The 21,690-nt window shown below is 42.8% G+C and overlaps 1 protein-coding gene and 1 non-coding gene across 4 annotated transcripts in view; one reads left to right on the top strand and one right to left on the bottom strand.

The window, feature by feature from the left end:
• Nucleotides 1–8,447: 8,447 nt before the first annotated feature.
• CNOT9 (CCR4-NOT transcription complex subunit 9) overlaps nucleotides 8,448–21,690 on the bottom strand; it is a 30,207-nt gene continuing 16,964 nt past the window's right edge. For 2 of the 3 annotated variants that reach the window (XM_007966279.3, XM_038001533.2), the window contains exons 5-8: nucleotides 17,450–17,559; nucleotides 12,805–12,903; nucleotides 12,499–12,590; nucleotides 8,448–10,754 (exon numbers count right to left, since the gene is read on the bottom strand). In XM_007966279.3, the coding sequence (XP_007964470.1) occupies nucleotides 10,586–10,754; nucleotides 12,499–12,590; nucleotides 12,805–12,903; nucleotides 17,450–17,559 (470 nt within the window). In that variant the 3' untranslated portion in view covers nucleotides 8,448–10,585. Of the gene's footprint in view, nucleotides 10,755–11,014; nucleotides 11,340–12,498; nucleotides 12,591–12,804; nucleotides 12,904–17,449; nucleotides 17,560–21,690 lie in introns of those variants that run through there. The other variant, XM_007966281.3, reaches the window with a different exon arrangement.
• On the top strand, nucleotides 15,837–15,943 carry LOC119625428 (U6 spliceosomal RNA). Its single transcript, XR_005241631.1, has one exon. It is a non-coding gene; the product is annotated as a U6 spliceosomal RNA (small nuclear RNA).

Here is a 21,690-nt window from a genome sequence, read left to right as displayed (position 1 = left end):
GAAATGAAGCAGCAGCTGGCAAAGAGGAAGACCTAAACATGGTACTCTCGCCCTGCCACCCAGGCCTGCCTAGACCCTCTTCCTGACATCCAGAGCAGATGCCACCCAATTAAATATCTCCGCTTATCAGGACACTCAGGCTGGAAAGTCTGACATCGGTTCCCCAGATTATCCAACCAAACTACTCAAACTTCTGAAATAAAGCCCAACTCCTTCCTGATCAAAAACGCAACTCAAAATAGTAAATTTCATTTAAAAATCATCAATATAAGGCCAGGCACAGTGGCTCACACCTGTAATTCCAGCACTTTGGGAGGCCAAGATGGGAGGATTGCTTGAGTCCAGGAGTTTCAGACCAGCCAGGGCAACATAGCAAGACTCTGTCTCTTAAAAAAAAAAAATCAAGGCCGGACACGGTGGCTCACGCCTGTAATCCCAGAACTCTGGGAGGCCGAGGTGGGCAGATCATGAGGTCAGGAGTTAGAGACCAGCCTGACCAACATGGTGAAATCTGATCTCAGCTAAACATATAAAAATCAGCCAGGTGTGATGGCATGCGCCTGTAATCCCAGCTACTCAGGAGGAGGCTGAGGCAGGAGAATCGAACCCAGGAGGCAGAGGTTGCAGTGAGCCGAGATTGCAACACTGCACTCCAGCCTGGGCAACAGAGCAAGACTCTGTCTCAAAAAAAAAAAAAAAAAAAAAAGGACTGGGCGCGGTGCCTGTAATCCCAGCACTTCAGGAGCCCAAGGCAGGTTTATCACTTGAAGTCAGGAGTTTGAGACCAGCCTGGTCAACATGGTGAAACCCCGTCTCTACTAAAAATACAAAAATTAGCCAGGCATGGTGGTACACGCCTGTAATCCCAGCTACTCAGGAGGCTGAGGCAGAAGCATTGCTTGAACCTGGGAGGCGGAGGTTGCAGTGAGCTGAGATGGCGCCACTGCACTCCAGCCTGGGTGACAGAGCGAGATTGTGTCTCAAAAAAAAAAAAAAAAAAAAAAAAAATCAATATGAGATCACCTGTCGAATTAAAAGCTAGGATATATAACTTCAAAAGACCAGAGAATATACAAATATACATATCCATATATATATATATATATATAGCCACTCCTCCATTCTAACAAAATTTAAAAACAGAGTCCCAGTTCTGCTATTCAATTCATTAAGTTGGCATGGGGAGTAGGCAACAAGGTGGTATTTAAAAACCCAGAGAAAAAGAGGATGGAAAGTAAAATAAAAAATACAAATAGTATTTTACACCAGGAGACAAAACTTTCAGAAAAGGTCATAAAACAAAATATAAGTACGTGTTATTGGTAAAAGTCATGTCTACAAGCTGGGCATGGTGGCTCATGCCTGTAATCCCAACACTTTGGGAGGCCAAGGCAGGCAGATCACTTGAGGCCAGGAGTTCAAGACCAGCCTGGCCAGCATTGTGAAAACCCATATCTACTAAAAAAAAAAAAAACAGCCGGGCATCGTGGTGCATCCCTGTAATGCCAGCTACTCTGGAGGCTGAGGTAGGAGAATCACTAGAACACAGGAGGCAGAGGTTGCAGTGAGCCCAGTTTGTGCCAATGCCACTGCACTCCAGCCTGGGTGACAGAGCAAGACTTCACCTTTAAAAAAAAAGAGTCTCGGGGGAGGGGGGAGGGATAGCATTAGGAGATATACCTAATGTAAATGACGAGTTAATGGGTTCAGCACACCAACATGGCACATGTATACATATGTAACAAACCTGCACGTTGGTACCCTAGAACTTAAAGTATAATAATAATAATAAAAAAAGAGTCTCATCTACAAAAATGTGTTACTAAAAAAAAAGAAAAGGCTGGGCGCGGTGGATCACACCTGTAAACCCAGCACTTTGGGAGGCTGAGGAGGGCGGATCACTTGAGGTTGGGAGTTTGAGACCAGCCTGACCAACATGGAGAAACCCCGTCTCTACTAAAAAACATAAAAAAGTATAATATAAAAAATATAAAAAAGCCTGGCGTGGTGGCACATGCCTCTAATCCCAGCTACTTGGAAGGCTGCGGCAGGAGAATTGCTTGAACCTGGGAGGCGGAGGTTGCGGTGAGCCGAGATCGCGCCACTGCACTCCAGCCTGGGCAACAAAAGTGAAACTCCGTCTCAGGAAAAAAGAAAAAAAGTTCCAGCCTGGGCAACATAGCAAGACCTTGGCTCTACAAAAAATTAAACAATTAGCTGGGCATGGTAGCACTCTCTTTTAGTCCCAGCTACGTGGGAGACTGAGGTGGAAGGATCACTTGAGCCCAGGAGTTAGAGGCTGCAGTGAGCCATGATCATGCTACTGCACTCAAGCCTGGGTGACAGAGTGAGATTCTGTCTCAAAAAATAAAATAAAATTAAAATAAAATAAAATAAAATAAAATAAAATAAAATAAAATAAAATAAATAAAAAAGGTTGAAAGTTAAAGGAAGGTGGCTGTATGCGGTGGCTCACTCATGCCTGTAATCCCAGCACTTTGGGAGGATGAGGTGGGCGGATCATGTAAGGCCAGGAGTTTGAGACCAGCCAGGCCAACATGGTGAAACCCCCAACTCTACAAAAAATAAAAAAATTAGCCGAGGGTGGTGGCACATGCCTGTAATCCCAGCTACTCGGAAGGCTGAAGCACACGAATTGCTTGAGGTCGGGCGTGGTGGTTCACGCCTGTAATCCCAGTACTTTTGGAGGCCAAGGTGGATCACAAGGTCAGGAGTTTGAGATCAGCCTGGCCAACATGCAGACACCCCGTCTCTACTAAAAATACAAAATTAGCTGGGAGTGGTGGCGCATGCCTGTAATCCCAGCTACTCAGGAGGCTGAGGCTGGAGAATTGCTTGAACCCAGGAGGCAGAGGTTGTGGTTAGCCAAGATCATGCCATTGCACTCCAGCCTAGGCAACAAGAGCAAAACTCTGCCTCAAAAAAAAAAAAAAAAAAAAAAGAATTGCTTGAACTCGCGAGGCAGAGGTTGCAGCGAGCTGAGATCATGCCACTGCAATCCAGCCTGTGTGACAGAGCAAGACTCTCAAAAAAAAAAAAAAAAAAAAGTTAGAACTCCAATTTTGTTCTTAAGATTGCCTTGGCCGCACACAGTGGCTCACGCACGCCTATAATGGCAGCACTTCGGGAGCCCAGGAGTTTGAGACCAGCCTGGGCACACAGTAAGATTTTGTCTCTACAAAAAACAAAAATATGGCCGGACGCAGTGGCTCACGCGTATAATCCCAGCACTTTGGGAGGCCAAGGTGGGTAGATTACAAGGTCAGGAGTTCAAGACCAGCCTGGCCAAGATGGTGAAATCCCATCTCTACTAAAAATACAACAAAAAAATTAGCCAGGGATGGTGGCGGACACCTGTAATCCCAGCTACTCAGGAGGCTGAGGCAGAGAATTCTTGAACTCGGGAGGTAGAGGTTGCAGTGAGCTGAGATCACGCCACTGCAATCCAGCCTGGGCAACAGAGCAAGACTCTGTCTCTAAATAAATAAATAAATAAATAATAAATTTTAAAAAATAAAAATAAAAATATTAGCTGGGTGTGGTGGTGCACACCTGTAGTCCCAGCTACTTGGGAGACTGAGGTGAAAGGATTGCTTGAGCCCAGGAGTTTGAGGCTGCAGTGAGCCATGATCACTCCACTGCACTCCAGCATGGGTGACAGAGACCCTGTCTCCAAAAAAAAAGAAATTGCCTTGGCTCTTCTGGCAAAATTTTAGAATCAGCTTACTAATTTTCAGAAAAATAAACCTGTTGGAATTTTACTTAGAACTGAATTTAACAAGCAGATCAATTTGAGAGAATTGGCATCTTCATAGTATTTTTAATATTATTTTCCAATCCATGGAGATGATATATTCCTTCAATTAAATAGTTTTTTAATTTCTCTCCAGAATGTTTCATTGTTTTCAGTGTAAAGATTCTGCACACCCTTTGATACATCTATTTCTAGCTACCAGATTTCTTATGCTTTATAAACTATTTTTGAAATTTTACTTTCTATTTATTGTTGTGTATGAAAACATATAATTGACTTTTTTTTGAGACAAAGTCACGCTCTGTTGCCCAAGCTGGAGTGCAGTGGCGAGATCTTGGCTCACTGCAACCTCCACCTCCGGGGTTCAAGCGATTCTTCTGCCTCAGCCTCCCAAGTAGCTGGGACTACAGGCACATGCCACCACGCCCAGCTAATTTTTGTATTTTTGGTAGAGATGGGATTTCACCATTTTTTTTTTTTTTTTTTTTTTTTTGAGACAGAGTCTCGCTCTGCCCAGGCCGGAGTGCGGTGGTGCGATCTCCACTCATTGCAAGCTCCACCTCCCAGGTTCACACCATTCTCCTGCCTCAGCCTCCCCAGTAGCTGGGACTACAGGCGCCCGCCACCACGCCTGGCTAATTTTTTGTATTTTTAGTAGAGACGGGGTTTCACCGTGTTAGCCAGGATGGTCTCGATCTCCTGACCTCGTGATCTGCCCACCTCGGCCTCCCAAAGTGCTGGGATTATACGCGTGAGCCACTGCACCCGGCAGGCTTTCACTATTTTGGCCAGGCTGGTCTTGAACTCCTGACCTTGTGATCCTCCCACCTTGGCCTCCCAAAGTGCTGGGTACAGGCATGAGCCACCATGCCCGGCCATAACTGACTTTTTTTTTTTTTTTATATTGACCTTGTAGTCTGTGACCTTGCTAAATTCACTTATTAACATTATTATTATTTTTTTTAAGATGGAGTCTCACTGTGTTGCCCAGGTTGGAGTGCAGTGGCGTGATCTCAGCTCACTGCAACCTCCGCCTCCCGGGTTCAAGCCTACCTCAGCCTCCTGAGTAGCTGGGATTACAGGTGCGTGCCACTATGTCTGGCTAATTTTTGTATTTTTAGTAGAGATGGGATTTCACCATGTTGGTCAGGCTGGTCTTGAACTCCTGACCTCGTGATCTGCCCGCCTCGGCCTCCCAAAGGAAGGGGATTACAGGCGTGAGCCACTGCGCCCGGCCTCACTTATTACTTTTTAGGCGTTTGTAGGTTATTTCAGATTATCTACGTACACAATCATATTAGCAAATACCAAGATTTTTTTTTCCTTTATTTTTTTTACTGACTGATAAATGGAGGTGTGATAGTTGACAAATGTGTTTAATTCCTTGTCTCATAAAGAATATAATATTTTATTGAGAGGTTTACTGTATAGAGTTTTTGTTGATCCACCCCCCCTTTTTTTTTTTTTGAGACAGTCTAACTCTGTCACCCAGGCTAGAGTGCAGTGGCACAATCTCGGCTCACTGCAACCTCCACCTCCCAGGTTCAAGCAATTCTCCTGACTCAGCCATCCAAGTAGCTGAGGTTACAGGCACCCGCCACCACGCCTGGCTAATTTTCGTATTTTTAGTAGAGATGGGGTTTCACCATGTTGGCCAGGCTGGTCTCAAACTCCTCAGGTGATCTGCCTGCCTTGGCCTCCCAAAGTGTTGGGATTACAGGCGTGAGCCACAGTGCCTGGACTGTAGACCTCGTCTGTATCTATCTAGATGATTGTGTGACTTTTCTCCTTTTATGTTGATGTATGAATTGCTTTTTTTTTTTTTTTTTTAAGATAGAATATCACTCTTGCATAGGCTGGAGTGCATTGGCATGATCTTAGCTCACTGTAACCTCTGCCTCCCCGGTTCAAGCAATTCTCCTGCCTCAACCTCCCGAGTAGCTGAAATTACAGGCATGCACGACCACACCCGGCTAATTTTTGTGTTTTTAGTAGAGACAGGTTTTCACCACGTTGGCCAGGCTGGTCTCGAACTCCTGGCCTCAAGTGATCCACCCATTTTGGCCTCCCAAAGTGCTGGGATTACAGGCGTGAGCCATCACACCTGGCGATTGATTTTCAAGTTTTGAATCACTCTTCTATTTTTGCAATAAACCCGTTAGATCTAATGCATTATCATTTTTATATATTGATAGATCTAGTATGTCTGGGAATCTTATATTTACATTAATGGGAGAGGTTGGTCCCTGGTTTTCCTTTCTTGTAATGTTCTTAACCAGTTTTGTTGTCTAGTTTATGCTGCTTCAAAAGTGAATGGGGGCCGGGCGCCTGTAGCTACACGGGAGGCTGAGGCAGGAGAATGGCGTGAACCTGGGAGGTGGAGCTTGCAGTGAGTGGAGATCGCTCCACTGCACTCCAGCCTGGGTGACAGAGCAAGACTCCGTCTCAAAAAAAAAAAAGGGAATTGGAATTTATTCCCCTTTTCTGGAAGTTTGTATTAGATTACTGGCTTTGGTGTTTCTTCTTTTGCAATGTGTGAATTTAAAGTTATATATTTCTTTTCTTTTTCTTAGAGTCTCACTCTATCACCCAGGCTGGAGTGCAGTAGTGCCATCTTGGTTCACGGCAACCTCTGTCTCCCGGGTTCAAGCGATTCTTAATCCTCAGCCTTCCAAGTAGCTGGGATTACAGATGTACACCGCCATGCCCGGCTAATTTTTGTATTTTTAGTAGAGATAGGGTTTTGACATGTTGGCCAGACTGGTCTTGAACTCCTGGCTTTGAGTAATGCACCCACCTCAGCCTCCCAAAGTGCTGGGATTACGGGTGTGAGCCACCATACCCTGCCGAGGTTATGTATTTTTTACTCACGGCACCCTTCAACTCCTGGGCTCAAGCAATCCTCTTGCCTCAGCCTCCCAAGAGCTGGGAGTACAGGAGAGCACCACCACACTCAGCTTTTATTTATGTATTTAAAAAGATGGGGTCGGTTGGGCGCGGTGGCTCATGTCTGCATACTTTTGGGAGGCCAAGGTGGGCAGATCACTTGAAGTCAGGAGACCAGCCTGGCCCACATGGTGAAACCCCGTCTCTACTAAGAAAATACAAAAATTAGGTGGGTGTGGTGGCGTGTGCCTGTAATCCCAACTACTTAGGAGACTGAAGCAGGAGAATCACTTGAACCCAGGAGGCTTTGGTTCCAGTGAGCGGAGATCACACCGCTGCACTCCAGCCTGGGTAAGAGAGACTCTTCCTTAAAAACAAAAACATATATATCTATATGTATAGATACAGATATATATTTTTTTCTAGTTTCCTTTGCGATTTTCTTGACCCACGGGTTATTTAGAATTATACTGCCTAAGTTTCAAACAGCTAGGGACTTTCTAGTTCTTTTTCCTAGCTTACTCTCACTGTGGTCAGAGAATATGTATTAAATTTTTTGAAAACTTTTTGAGGCTTGATGGTCCAGCTATGATCAGTTTTGATAAATGCTTAGGTGTAATTAAAAAGAATATGTATACTATTGGTTAAGAGTGCAAGTGTTCTCTGAATGTCAATTAAGCCAGGTATGTTAACTGTGTTATTTAAATTTTCTGCTTGTTGGCCAGGCACAGTGGCTCATGCCTGCAATCCCAGCACTTTGGGAGGCAGAGGCTGGTGGATCACCTTAGGCCAGGAGTTCGAGACCAGCCTGGCCAACACGGTGAAACCCTGTCTCTACTAAAAACACAAAAATTAGCAGGATGTGGAGGAGGGTGGCTGTAATCCCATCTACCCAGGAGGCTGAGGCAGGAGAATTGCTTAAACCTGGGAGGCAGAGGTTGCAGTAAGCTGAGAGCGTGCCATTGCACTCCAGCCTGGGTATTAAGAGCGAAACTCCGTTTCCCAAAAACAAAACAAACCAACGCATTTTCTGCTTGTTATATCTGCTTTTGAAATAAACATATCAAAATATTTTTCCAAAAATTAAATTCCATAATGTATCAGGAAAGAAAAATATTTTATTCTATGGTTTCCTATTCCAAATTTTTTCTTTGGGTTTTTGAAAGCAACAACTTTGTATATCCCCCTTTTCCTAGCCTTTAAGCAGCAGGAACAGTGAGCAGAGGAATAACATGTAGTTAGTAAGTAAGGCATGCTCTGAAGGCTACCAATGCTGCTCCTGTTCCACCAAGGAAACAGCCACAGGCCCTCTAAGGCCCTTGAAAAAAGAACGTGGAAGCATAGGTCAGCTGTGTCCCACTGAGAGCCAGGCATGGAAACAATCCTGGAGATGTGCTCCAAGCCTTGAACTTGAGGAAATGAACATCAAAGTTCATGATAAGGTGTTTCAAGCATTACCTTGTCACTGTGGAAGTCTCTCCCTACACTGGCACTAAGTTCTGGCCAGTATGGCCAGGAGTGAAGTTCTGTCCCAGTAAAAGATACTTTCATCAGGCAAGGGGCATCATCCCCCTCCCAGTCTCCCAAATAGCTTTTGTACCTCAGATGGAGTCTCCCCAAAAACATGTTCACAAAAGAACCACCACTGCCATCTTGGTAGGGCTGTGTGTGTGTGTGTGTTGTGTAGGTGGATAGAGGGTAGAAGCAGGCATGACAAGGATTACCTGACCAAAGTGCCTAGTTACCCATATACTGACAGAATAAAATCTCCAGTGTAAAGGAAAAATTATTTTTACAAAAACAGAAGCATGTTTTATTTCAATCCTGTTGAGGGAGAGGGATGGGAAAACACAAAATAAGGGGAGGGGTCTCTTTATATAATACACACATCAGGATCAACTACAATGAATAATATCCATTCCACCCCTCCCCCACCAACTCCTATGTGGGTTCCAAGGCCAGCTGAGAATAGATGGGACAAGAATTAAGACACTTTGGCACAGTAACATGGCCAATGCACCGAAAGATGGAGAGAAGAGAATTTCCCAGGGAGCAAGGCCCTGGGCCTCAGTTGCTTCCCCAGTGGAGGGGGAATGAGAAAACTTTGGCTCAGCAGGAAGGCGGTTGTCAAAAATCAGGGTTACCTTAACTGGACTCTCCAGACTCTATTCAGACTACAGACTAGAGTCAAGATGTGTATCCAGTCCATTCTGTTCTCTGCTTTCTCTAAGATCACTTCTCTTCAGGCTTGCGATTATTGAGGGTTTGCCTGCTTCTCCTCTTCATCTTGGAAGGCAGGGGGAGTAAGTGCTTATTCTGCCCTTCTTATATCTAGGCAACTTAATTACTCATTTCTTGGCTCTAAAAAGACAGAAGCCAACTAACAAGTCCGGCTCTCTGTGAAAGTCGGCTTGAAGGAGCCCTTGTGTTGGCAAAACTGCCTCCGCAAATTTTTTTTTTTTTTTGAGCCTGCCCCTTATAGACCCTCCCCAGACTTGTTCAGACACCTCAATTGTGTGAGATGTGGGCAGAAAAGACTTGGTCCCTCTCCAGAGTTGGATTAAGCAATCCCATCTTTCATTGGAGATGGGGATGAGAAAGCAGGTGCTAGCAGGGGAAAGGACTGGGGAAAGCAAGGCAGTTTACACTTGGCTGCAGATTCAAGCCTATGGATTGTGAAGAGCCATCTAAGCTCCAGAGAAGAGGAAATCTCTGATACGGTAAGAACAAGTGAATATTTTAGCGGCAACCCTGTACTCCCATAGACCAAAAGAGAATGTGTCAAAAAAAAAAAAAAAAGAGTGAGCAGAATCCAACCCTCCATCTTCAACCATCTTCAATTTGTATAAAATTAACTCATACGGCTAATACTGCTCAAGTATAATCACGAAGACAGATGGAGCTGCTGAAATTCACACTAAAACAAAGAATAGGATCAAGTGGACTGTCACCTTAATCCCAAGCACCTCCCTTTTAGAGTTATCGAGAAAGTATCTTTGAAAACTTGGATTGAAGGTGAGGTCCACCACCGCCCCTTGTCCCTCAATACAATACCCTTCCAAGACAGCCTGATGAATTAAGACATCTGTTTTAATAGAAGGGAAGTTTAAAAAAGGGAAAGCATGGAGATTTGGGAAAACTAGCAGCTAAAGCCAGAAACAAGGTTAAGGTCCTTGTGGCATTCCAGACTGGGAGTAGAATGGGAGAAGGGAAACAGGTGGTAGGTTCCTGCTGTCCTTTGGCTTTACATCTTTCCCCTGCCCTCCCATTTCTCCCAACAGCTTGATGCAGCTATTGGCCTGCCAGAGGGGATGTAATGCCCAGACCAAGTTTTTATTGAGCTTATGCAGCTAACAGACTTGTAAACAGTGCCAATTGACAAAGTTTTGCTGAATATTACAGCTTGTGCCCACTAAACACACCTCTCTCTGAGATTAAAACCAAAAAAACCAAAGTAAACAAATACTGAGAGAGAATGAAGAGACACATCTTGAGTCTTCCAGGAAGGCAAAATAAAAAACGCCACATGGCTTGGTCCCAGGCGTTCACCATGCCTAGAGTGCTGCTGCTATCACCACTGTCTCCCCTCCCTGCCAGTGGCTAGGTAGAGGTAGGGGAGAAGGGTCATCTTGGACATGCTGCAAATACAGCATTTGCTGGTGTTGACACCCTCCTGGGGCTGTGGTGGCAGACTGCTGTGTCAGGAGCCCATTTCCTGGGAGTAGCAGAGGGAGCCCAGGTCCTCAAGACGGCCTGAGATGGCAGCCCATGCACCTCAGCAGGGGCACCTTGCCCCTTTTCTCCAGTGCGGTTCAGCATTGAGGTTGTCTATTCCCAGTCGGTGATAAAACCTGAGCTGTTTTTCTCATAGGTTCCCCCTCCTTTCCCCAATTTGGGGGAGTAGTGGGAGGGAACAGGGAAGGATCACTGAGGGGGCAGGGGGATACCCCTGGGATCGGTGACCTGGCCCTCTTGCAGGTTCTTCACCAGTTGTGCAAGCCAGCGTTTCGTGGTGGTGTCATCTTTTAGCACCTGGGCGAAGGTTGTGTCTTTCAGCTGGTCAGGGAGGCACTGCCTGAGTGCTTCACGTGCCCTACATCAGAAACAAACAAACCAACCAGGGAGACCAACAAATAAACCCACATTTTGTGGACAGGGAAGAGCCCCCTTCTTAGACATAAATATTTAGTATACCGTGACTCTACGGCTTCTTAAGACGCCATTAAAATTCTCTAAAGCTGTATTAGGCATAGGCTCAGAGATCTCCAAAATCTGTATCCACAAACATTTTCTGAATGATGCCCCAATGTAGAATTTCATGAAAAAGCAAAATTAAAAGCTTCAATAGTTTACTTCCATTCAAACAGCTTTCTGATTTATTACAGTAAATACTGTCAAAATACTCATGTTAGAAATATATGGATTATGGCAAATAAAATATTTCAAAAATCAGTACATTAACAAGGATATAATCAAGATTACGATAACTTAATGAATTTTAATTCTATACTAAGTTATCAGTTTGTGTCTTTACAGAAATTGCTTCAGTTTTATGGTTAAAAACCTTAATAAGAGATGAGCAGTGAAAACAAAACTATGGTAGCAGCATTATCAGATGAACTTTTAAACGTTTCATTTTCTTTGAAAAGATGACCAGCAGAAAGTCAAATCTGAAAACCTAAAAAAGGTAAATGTTAACTATTTATAGAGCTATTTTAAACAAAGTTATAGTTTTGCACTCAGACTAGTTTTCTTTAGAAACTAGTCTGACTAGTTTTTTAAACAGACTAGAATTTTAAACAGACACATTTTTAAACTTTGGTGAAAACAAGAACCACAGAAGAACAGGATAAAATGGTCAACAAACAGGTAGGGCTTGAACAAACTCAGTGGCAGGAGATTGAGTTCACATGAAATCAAATCAAGCTAGCTCTGCTCCCAAGAACACAGAAATCGCTCCATTATGTGGTTTAGCAGAATATGAGCAAGTTGCTTTCAGCATGAATTATGGATTTACAAAGCAAAAGGTCAAACATTTCTAAAATGCATTATATCTACAACGTATGATTTCTGGCAGAAAGATTATGAACATAAGCAGATAAAATAATTAGCTCAAGAAACTTATAGGAATCAAGGAGAGAACTGGAAATAGAATTCAAGAGCCCTCTGGGCTGTGTTCCTTTTTAAGAGATCTCTGAAAATATACTTCTCTTTCTGACCACATAGAGTAGCAACAGAAAATTCAAACAACAGGAGTAATGCATCATAAGGTTTCCCTTGGAATCGCCTAGACTCTCTGGAATTTCACAGTAGGATTGAGAGTTACAGTGAGAAGATGAAACTCTGATGGCTATTAAAATTCAGCATTTCAGATTTTTTTTTTTTTTTTTGAGACGGAGTCTCGCTCTGTCTCCCAGGCTAGAGTGCAGTGGCCCGATCTCAGCTCACTATAACCTCTGCCTCCTGGGTTCAAGCGATTCTCCTGCCTCAGCCTCCTGAGTAGCTGGGACTACAGGCATCCGCCACCACTCCCGGCTAATTTTTTTTTGTATTTTTAGTAGAGACAGGGTTTCACCATATTGGCCAGGCTGGTCTCGAACTCCTGACCTTGTGATCCGCCTGCCTCGGCCTCCCAAAGTGCTGGGATTACAGGTGTGAGCCACCACACCCGGCCAGCATTTCAGATTTTAAAAGGAATCTAAGTTCTGTCTCAGACAAATTAAATGTAGTTATATCCCTACTTCCCTGTCCTAAAGACACAGGAGCTATGCCATGAGATTGGGAAACTGTTCAGCAGAGTATTTCCCTAAAGTCCTATACATCCTATCAATGTTTACCTGGGGTTATCTGAAAGTCGAAGGTAACATCTCACTACATGCTTCAGCAGACGGGCAGAAGGCTCTTTGGATAGCTGCAGGACCATCTTACCCTGTTTCCCCCAAAATAAGGGGAGGGGTTGGAAAAAAACACACAAAACACAAAAAAATTCTAATTGACATCAGAGATCAGATAGTCCAAGAATCATAAAAGGTTCCAAAATTGTTATTTCTAGTCAGAAGACTGAAGTTGTTCAGTGCCAGTTATAAAGAGATTAAGCTGTGTGATGAGACGTAGTTGTAAAGGGGATAGATGAAAGAACTCACCAAGATCATGGCAACATGGGAGAAACGCTCATACGTCTGACATATATAAGCCAAACCAGTGTCATCTAACAAGATCTTCTGGAGGATGAACGTGGCAACCTGAAGCAAAACAAAATCGAAGAGTTTATGAAGTTGCTCAGATTTAATCTTCTCATTGTCTACTCATTTTCCCAAGCATGACTACCAGTCAGAAAATTGAGCAAGCAGGGATCCTTGTGTATTATGTACAACTTATCATATATGTATAGTACAAAGAATAATAAATATTACCATAATGAACATTACTTTGTACCAGTTTTTTTTTCTGGAGGCTTTACATGCTTTATCTTATTTTTATAATAAATCAATGAGGCAGGTACCATTATTATTCTCATTTTACATACAAGGGTAGATTCTGGGTAATAATCAAATTCTTAAAAACTCAGGAGACCTTCTCATTCATAGAGTACCTACTATGTGCCAGGTATAACTGTTAATCAATAATACACCAGGTTAAGGTCCCAAGTGACAAAGTTACTGTGGCAGAGCTGAGATCCAAGCCTCATTTGAATATCTAAGGCTCTTCTCTTTTCCATAAGCCAAGATGATTTATTCAGCTATGCCTCGTCTCTTCCAGATGAAGTAAGGCCTTTCTTTTTTTTCTAGATGGAGTCTTACTCTGTCGCCCAGACTGGAGTGCAGTGGCTCCAACTCAGCTCACTGCAACCTCTGCCACCCTGGTTCAACTGATTCTCCTGCCTCAGCCTCCTGAGTAGCTAGGATTACAGGCTCTTGCCACTGTGCCTGGTTAATTTTGGTACTTTTAGTAGAGACGGGGTTTCACCATCTTGGCCAGGGCTGGGCTTGAATCCCTTGACCTTGTGATCCACCTGCCTCGGCCTACCAACGTGCTAGGATTACAGGCGTGAGCCACTGCATTTGGCTGAGGTAAGGCCTTTCTTGTTCTTAAAAGATCTTGAAGAAGTAAGATTTTAAAGTTTCTCTTTGAAGATTATTCTAACAGCAATAAAACATATCCTGGCTGTGAAGCTTATACATGGCCTCAATTTTTCCCTCAACTTAAGCTCATTAAGTCTTACATAGAAGAGATATTACAACATTAGTTTAATTCAAATCAGACAATCACGATAATGATACTCTTAGCTGCTCATCAAAATGAATTGTGGAATTATTTTACTATTTTATTGAGGTTATAACACTGTAGTAGGCTGAATAATGGCTCTCAAAGATATCCAGGCCCTAATCACCAAACTCTGCAAATGTTACCTTAAATGAACAATGGGACTTTGCAGATGTGATTAACTTAAGGATCTTGAGATGGGGGATTATCCCAGTTTATCTAAGTAGGCCTTAAATGTAATCACGAAGTGTCCTTAAAATGGATGTAGAGAAGGCCAGGCAAAGTGGCCCATGCTGGTAATCTCAGCACTTTGGGAGGCCAAGGTGGGAGGACTGCTTGAGGCCAGGAGTTCAAGGATGCAGTGAGTTATGATCATGCCACTGCACTCCAGTCTGGGCACCAGAGAAAACACCATCTCTTAAAAAAAAAAAAAAAAAAGAGAGAGAGATGTAGAGACATTTTACCACAAAGGAGAAAGCAATGTGACAAGCAGAGAGAGATCTGAACATGCCACACCACTGGCTCTGAAGATGGAGGGGGCCATAATCCAGGGAATGCAAGAAATGCAGTTCTAGAAGCTGGAAAAGGCAAAAAAAAGACTCTCCTCTATATCCTCCAGAGAAAGCACGACCCCTGATACAATGACTTTAGAATGGTGAAACTCATTTATAACTTGTGACTTCCAAAACTATAAAACAGTAAACTTGCATTGTTTTAAGCCACTAAGCTTCTAGCTTGTGGTAATTTGTTACAGCAGCAGGTTATATAGGAACCTAATATAAACATATACACAGTAAAGTGTGTTAAGTACACTAATCTTAAGTGTATCTTGAATTTTTACCTATGTACACATTATGTACTATAATCAGATCAAAATACAGAATATTGTATAAAATACAGAATATTTGGGAGGTGGAGGCAGGCGGATTGCCTGAGCTTAGGAGTTCAAGGCTAGCATGGGCTACATGGCGAAACCCCATCTCTACTAAAAATACAAAAAATTAGCTGGGTATGGTGGTGTGTGCCTGTTAGTCCCAGCTACTCAGGAGGCTGAGGCACAAGAATTGCTTGAACCCAGGAGGCGGAGGTTGCAGTGAGCCGAGATCACTCCACTTCACTCCAGCCTGGGTGACAAAGTGAGACTCTATCTCAAAAAAAAAAAAAAAAAAGAAAAAGAAAAAAGTATTTCTACCAACTCATGATTCCAGCATTCCCTTGTACCTTTCCCCAGTCAATGTCCTTCCCTCAGAGATAACCACGAATTCAACTTATTGCCAGTAATTGGCTTTGCTTGTTCTTGAACTTCACATAATCAACATATAGTATGAATTCCCATGTGTCTGGCTTCTTTTGCTCAGCAATGCCTTTGAGAGTCATCCATATATTGTACATTTAAAATAAAAAGTTTAAAAATAGCCAGGTATAGGGACATGTGCCAGTATCACAGCTACCCACTCGAGAGAGGGAAGTGGGAAGACTGCTTGAGTCCCGGAGTTCAAGGCTATAGTGTGCCATGATCATGCCTGTGAATAGCTACTGCATTCCAGTCTAGGCAAAACAGTGAAACCTCGTCTCTTTAAAAAAAATAAATTGGCCAGGCACAATGGCTCATGCTTGTACTCCTAGTACTATGGCAAAAGGCAGGAAGATCCTTTGAGCCCAGGAGTTTAAGAGTAGCCCAGGCAACACAGGGAGACCTTGTCTCTACAAAAAATAAAAATAATTAGCTGAGTGTGGTGGAGCAGGCATGTGGTCCCAGCTACTTCTGAAGCTGAGGTGGGAGGATCAACTGAATCTGGGAGGTCAAGGCTGCAGTGAGCCATGCCTCTGTACTCCAGCCTGGGTGACAGAGATAGAGAGAGAGATCCTGTCTCAAAATAAATAAATAATTTAATTAAAAATTAAAAGACCAGTGCTCGCTTAGACAGCACATAGACTAAAATTGGAACAACACAGAGAAGATTAGTGTGGCCCCTGTGCGAAGATAATACACAAATTCATAAAGCATTCCACATATATATTTTTAAAGTAAAAAAAACCAAAAAAACATTATATCCGCTTACACCCAACTCAAGAATATTTATTAGACTAAAAAAGTAATTTAATGTGACAAGGCACATGTTAGAGCAGAGGTTGAATACTACCAAAAATAGTCAGCAATATGCAAAAGAAACCTTGAAAAATAACCAAATAATATGAAATTTAAAAATTGAAAGTGATTAGAGAAAAAAATACGAAAGACAGATAATAGAGCATAACATGTTGCTGAACCAAGAGGCTTGAACAAATAAAAGAGAAAAATACACAAATTAACAAAAAAGACACAAGTAATATGCTCTTTCAGAAAAAAATTGAGGCTGGGTGCAGTGGCTCACGCCTGTAATCCCAGCACTTTGGGAGGCTGAGGTGGGCGGATCATCTGAGGTTAGGAGTTCAAGACCGGCCTGGCCAACATGGCGAAACCCAATCTCTGCTAAAAATACAAAAAAAAAAAAAAAAAAAAAATTAGCCGGGAGTGGTGGTGTGTGCCTGTAGTCCCAGCTATGTGGGAGGCTGAGGCAGAAGAACTGCTTGAACCTGAGAGGTGGAGGTTGCAGTGAGCTAAGATTATATCACTCTGTCTCAAACAACAACAACAACAACAACAACAAATTGGCCGGGTGCAGTGGCTCACGACTGTAATCCCAGCACTTTGGGAGGCTGAGGTGGACGGATCACCTGAGGTCAGGAGTTCAACATCAGCCTGGTTAATATGGTGAAATCCCATTTCTACTAAAAATACAAATATTAGCAGGGCGTGGTGGCATATGCCTGTAGCCCCAGCTACTTGGGAGGCTGAGGCAGGAGAATCGCTTGAACTTGGGAGGCGGAGGTTGCAGTGAGCTGAGATTACATCACTGCACTCCAGCCTGGGTGACACAGCGAGACTCCGTCTCAGAGGAAAAAGAAAAAAGATACATGATTATCAAATGAACTTTAAAAATAATAAAAGACACTCGGAGGTAACCATGCAAAAAATAAGTTCACCTAAAAAAGGAAAGAATTAGGCTGACCCTGAGACTTCTCTGCAATATTCAATGTTAGAAGACAAAAGGACTATGGCAATAGAAGTCTGAGACAGAACAATGAGGTAAGAATTCTGTACCTTGTCATGTTGTCATTCACGGTTAAAGTACATAGTAAGCAAAAGCTCAAGTACATATAATTGATTATGTCTTTAAAAAAAGTCTGGTTACAGAAGGAGCAGGATTGAAATTTTAAAATTAAAAAAATTAAACTGTAATAATATACTTAGAATTTACCTGTGGAGTGAGATATAGGTTTGGAGAAAAGAAATTTAGTGTTTAACTTGATTTTCTTCTGAATGGTTTGGGTTTTCCAATAATTGTTTTATAACAATTTTTATTCAAAAGAGAAAAAATATTCATACAAATTCAAAAGCTTGAAGACAGAAAATGATTCCAGAACCATAAAGAAGCAGCTCAAGAGTCAACACAATGTAAAATCTAAGTTAAAAGCACATACTGTTTTAGAAAGTTCACTTCCAGATTCCATAATTCGCAAACATAAAGGGATAATTTCTGTTGTCAATAAAAAGTTGATTACTTCTTGTTCATCTGTTTTCACCAGGGCCCCTAAAGAAAATAAGGACAAACAAAATTATTTTACAGTTAGGGTTTCCAGTTAAAATTAACTTCAAACTGTTTATCCAGTGAGTTGTGGAACTTTTTTTTTTTTTTTTTTTGAGACGGAGTCTCGCTGTGTCCCCCAGGCTGGAGTGCAGTGGCGCGATCTCGGCTCACTGTAAGCTTCACCTCCTGGGTTCACGCCATTCTCCTGCCTCAGCCTCCCGAGTAGCTGGGACTACGGGCGCCCACTACCGCGTCTGGCTAATTTTTTTGTATTTTTAGTAGAGACGGGGTTTCACCGTGGTCTCGATCTCCTGACCTTGTGATCCGTCCGCCTCGGCCTCCCAAAGTGCTGGGATTACAGGCGTGAGCCACCGCGCCCGGCCGAGTTGTGGAACTTAAATAACAGAACACAAACTGGGGTTTCTTAGTTAAAGGGATCAGATTCACACTCATGTTAAAAAAAAAAAAAGAGGAAGACGGTGGTGCAGTAGCTCACACCTGTAATCCCAGCACTTTGGGAGGCCAAGGTGGGCAGATCACTTGAGGTCAGGAGTTCAAGACCAGCCTGGCCAACATGGTGAAACCCCGTCTCTATTAAAAATACAAAAATTAGCAAGGCATGGTGGCAGGCTCCTGTAATCCCAGCTACTCGAGAAGCTGAGGCAGGAGAATCGATTGAACCTGAGAGGTTGCAGTGAGCTGAGATTGCACCACTGCACTCCAGTTTGGGTGACAGACTCTCTCAAAAAACAAAAAAACTATGCTTTCTGCACTAAATTGTCTTGGTACCTTTGTCAAAAATCAACTGATCATAGGTCTATTTCTGGACTCTTCATTCTGCTCCAATGGTCTGTAAATCTTTCTTTTCTCCAATATTACACTGTCTCGACTACTATAGTTTTCCAGTAGGTGTGGAAATCAGGTAGTATAAGTCTTCCAACTTTGTTAAGAAATGTTTGGATATTCTAGTTCCTTTGAATTTCCATATAAATCTTAGGATCAGTCTATTAGAAGGCTGCCATAACAAAATACCATAGACTGGTGGCTTAAACAACTGAAATTTATTGTCTCATAGTTCTGGCAGCTGAAAGTCTGAGATCAAGCTGGACACGGTGGCTCACGCCTATAATCACAGCACTTTGGGAGGCTGAGGCAGCTGGATCACTTGAGGTCAGGAGTTCCAAGACCAGCACGGCCAACATGGTGAAACCCCGTTTCTATTAAAAATAAAAAAATTGGCCGGGCGTGGTGGCTCACGCCTGTAATCCCAGCACTTTGGGAGGCTGAGGCGGGCGGATCACGAGGTCAGGAGATCGAGACCATCCTGGCTAACATGGTGATACCCCGTCTCTACTAAAAATACAAAAAATTAGCCGGGCGTAGTGGCAGGTGCCTGTAATCCCAGCTCCTGGGGAGGCTGAGACAGGAGAATGGCGTGAACCCGGGGGACAGAGCTTGCAGTGAGCCGAGATCGCGCCACTGCACTCCAGCCTGGGCGACAGAGCAAGACTCCATCTCAAAAAAACAAAAACAAAAACAAAACCCCAAATTTAGCCAGGTGTGATGGTACACACCTGTAGTCCCAGCTACTCAGGATGCTGAGGCAGGAGAACTGCTAGAACCCAGGAGGCAAAGGGTGCAGTGAGTCGAAATCATGCCACTGCACTCTAGCCTCGGCAACAGAGCAAGAATCTGTCTCAAAAAAAAAAAAAAAAAAAAAAGGCTGAGATCAGGGTGCCAGCATGGTATAGTTCTTGTAAAGGCTCTCTTCCTGGCTTGTAGATGGCCACCTTCTCACTATGTCCTCACATGGCAGAGAGCGAATGAGGGAGAACAAGCTCTTTGGTGTCTCTTCTTAAAAGAATACTAACCTCACCATGAGGGCCATGTCCTCATTCAAACCTAATTATCTCTCAAAGGTCCCATCTCCAAATACCATGACATGAGGGGGTAGGGTTTCAAAGCATGAAATTTTGGGGAGGACACAATTCAGTTCATAGCAGTCAGCCTGTCAATTTCTATAAAAAATGCTGCTGGGATTTTGTTGGAATTACTCTGAATCTATAGATCACTTTGTGGAGAACGAACAACTTAACAATACTGAATCACTGATACACCAATCAATGAACATGGTTTATCTCTGCATTTTATTTCGTTAGAAATCAGTTTTGTAGTTTTCAGTTATAGATCATGAATATATTTTAAAAGATTTATACCCAAATTTTCACGTTTTGGTGCTGTTATAAATGGTAGTTTAAAAAAATTTCAGCTGGGTGCAATGGCTCACAACTGTAATCCCAGCACTTTGGGAGGCCAAGGCGGGAGAACCATTTGAGCCCAGAAGTTTGAGACAAGCCTGGGCAACAAAGTGAGACCTTGTCTCTACAAAAAAATAAAAAAATGTAGCCAGGTATGGTGCCATGTGCCTATGGTCCCAGTTTCTCAAGGCTGAGGTGGGAGGATTTGTGTGATTCCAGGAGTTTGAGGGTGCAGTGAGCCATGATCATGTCACTGCACTCAAAAGTGAGGCCGGGCGCGGTGGCTCAAGCCTGTAATCCCAGCACTTTGGGAGGCCGAGACGGGCGGATCATGAGGTCAGGAGATCGAGACCATCCTAGCTAACACGGTGAAACCCCGTCTCTACTAAAAAAAAAAAATACAAAAAAACTAGCCGGGTGTGGTGGCGGGTGCCTATAGTCCCAGCTACTCTGGAGGCTGAGGCAGGAGAATGGCGTAAACCTGGGAGGCGGAGCTTGCAGTGAGCTGAGATCCAGCCACTGCACTCCAGCCCGGGCGACAGAGCGAGACTCCGTCTCAAAAAAAAAAAGTGGGTGACAGAGCAAAACCTTGTCTCAAAACAAAAACAAAATAAAACAAAACAAAATCAATTTCCTATTGTTCATTGCTAGTATATAGAAATTTAATTTTAATTTTTATTTTTGAGACAGAGTCTCCCACTGCCACCCAGGCTGGAGCGCAGTGGCACAGTCTTGGCTCACTGCAATCACTGCATCTCTACCTCCCAGGTTCAAGCAACTCTCCTGCCTCAGCCTCCCCAGCAGCTGGGACTACAGGCACATGCCACCATGCCCGGCTAATTTTTGCCTTTTTTTTTTTTTTTTATTCTTTTTCAGTAGAGATGGGGTTTCACCATGTTGGCTAGACTGGTCTTGAACTCCTGACCTCAAGTGATCTACCCGCCTTGGCCTCCCGAAATCCTGGGATTACAGGTATGAGCCACCATGCCCGGACATGATTGATTTTTCATATGCTGACTTTGTATCCTGCAACCTTGCTAAACTTACTAGCTTTAGTTTTAGTAGTTTTTTTGTAGATTATTTGGGATTGTCTATGAAATAATATTATCTGTGAGTAGCTAGTACTGTTTTTTCTTTCTAATTTGAAGGCTCTTTACTAAATGGCAGTAGTGAGAATGAACATCCTTGCTTTGTACTTGATCTTAGGAAAAAAGTATTCAGTTTTTCAACATTAACTAAAATTTTTTCATGCTCAAGTTAATGTTTTTATATACATTTACTATGGGAGATAAGGGTAAACATTTTTTACTTAAGAAAATAATGTATCAGCTATTTCAGCTCTCAGACTCCTGGGTAGCAAAGAACTATCTCTGGGCTTATGAAATGTTAATCCATTCAAGCACTTTTTTTGTTTTGTTTTCTTCCTTTCTCAATGCTTTTTTCTTAAAATTATAAACCACGATCAGGAAATACAATGTAAAAGTTTGGCATGTAAGGAGTAACAATTGTCTCATATACTCAACGTAATCCCAGCCTAAAGAAAACATTTATATCCTTAACTCATAAATGTATCATCTAAGTAGGATGATTTAAGTAGGGTTAAGGATATAAATGTTTTCTCAGTCAGTCTGGTTAGAGCTTTATCAATTTTACTGACTTTTCCCCAAAGAATCAGCCTGTCTGGTTTTATTAACAGTCTAATGCTGGTCTCACAAAGAGTTGAGAAATGTTCCCTCCTTTCTATGTTCTGGAAAAGTTTTGTAGAATTGGTTTATTTCTTCTTTATGTATTTGGTAAAATTTACTAGTGAAGACAGGTGAGTCGTTTTTATGTTAGAAGGTTTGCAACTACAAAAACAGTGTATTTCATAGATATA

The sequence above is a fragment of the Chlorocebus sabaeus genome, chromosome 10 (assembly GCF_047675955.1).
Source record: "Chlorocebus sabaeus isolate Y175 chromosome 10, mChlSab1.0.hap1, whole genome shotgun sequence".
NCBI classification, from domain to species: Eukaryota; Metazoa; Chordata; class Mammalia; order Primates; family Cercopithecidae; genus Chlorocebus; species Chlorocebus sabaeus.
The sequence above is the reverse complement of the archived record's forward strand: the minus strand, read 5'-3'. Positions and strand labels throughout refer to the sequence as shown.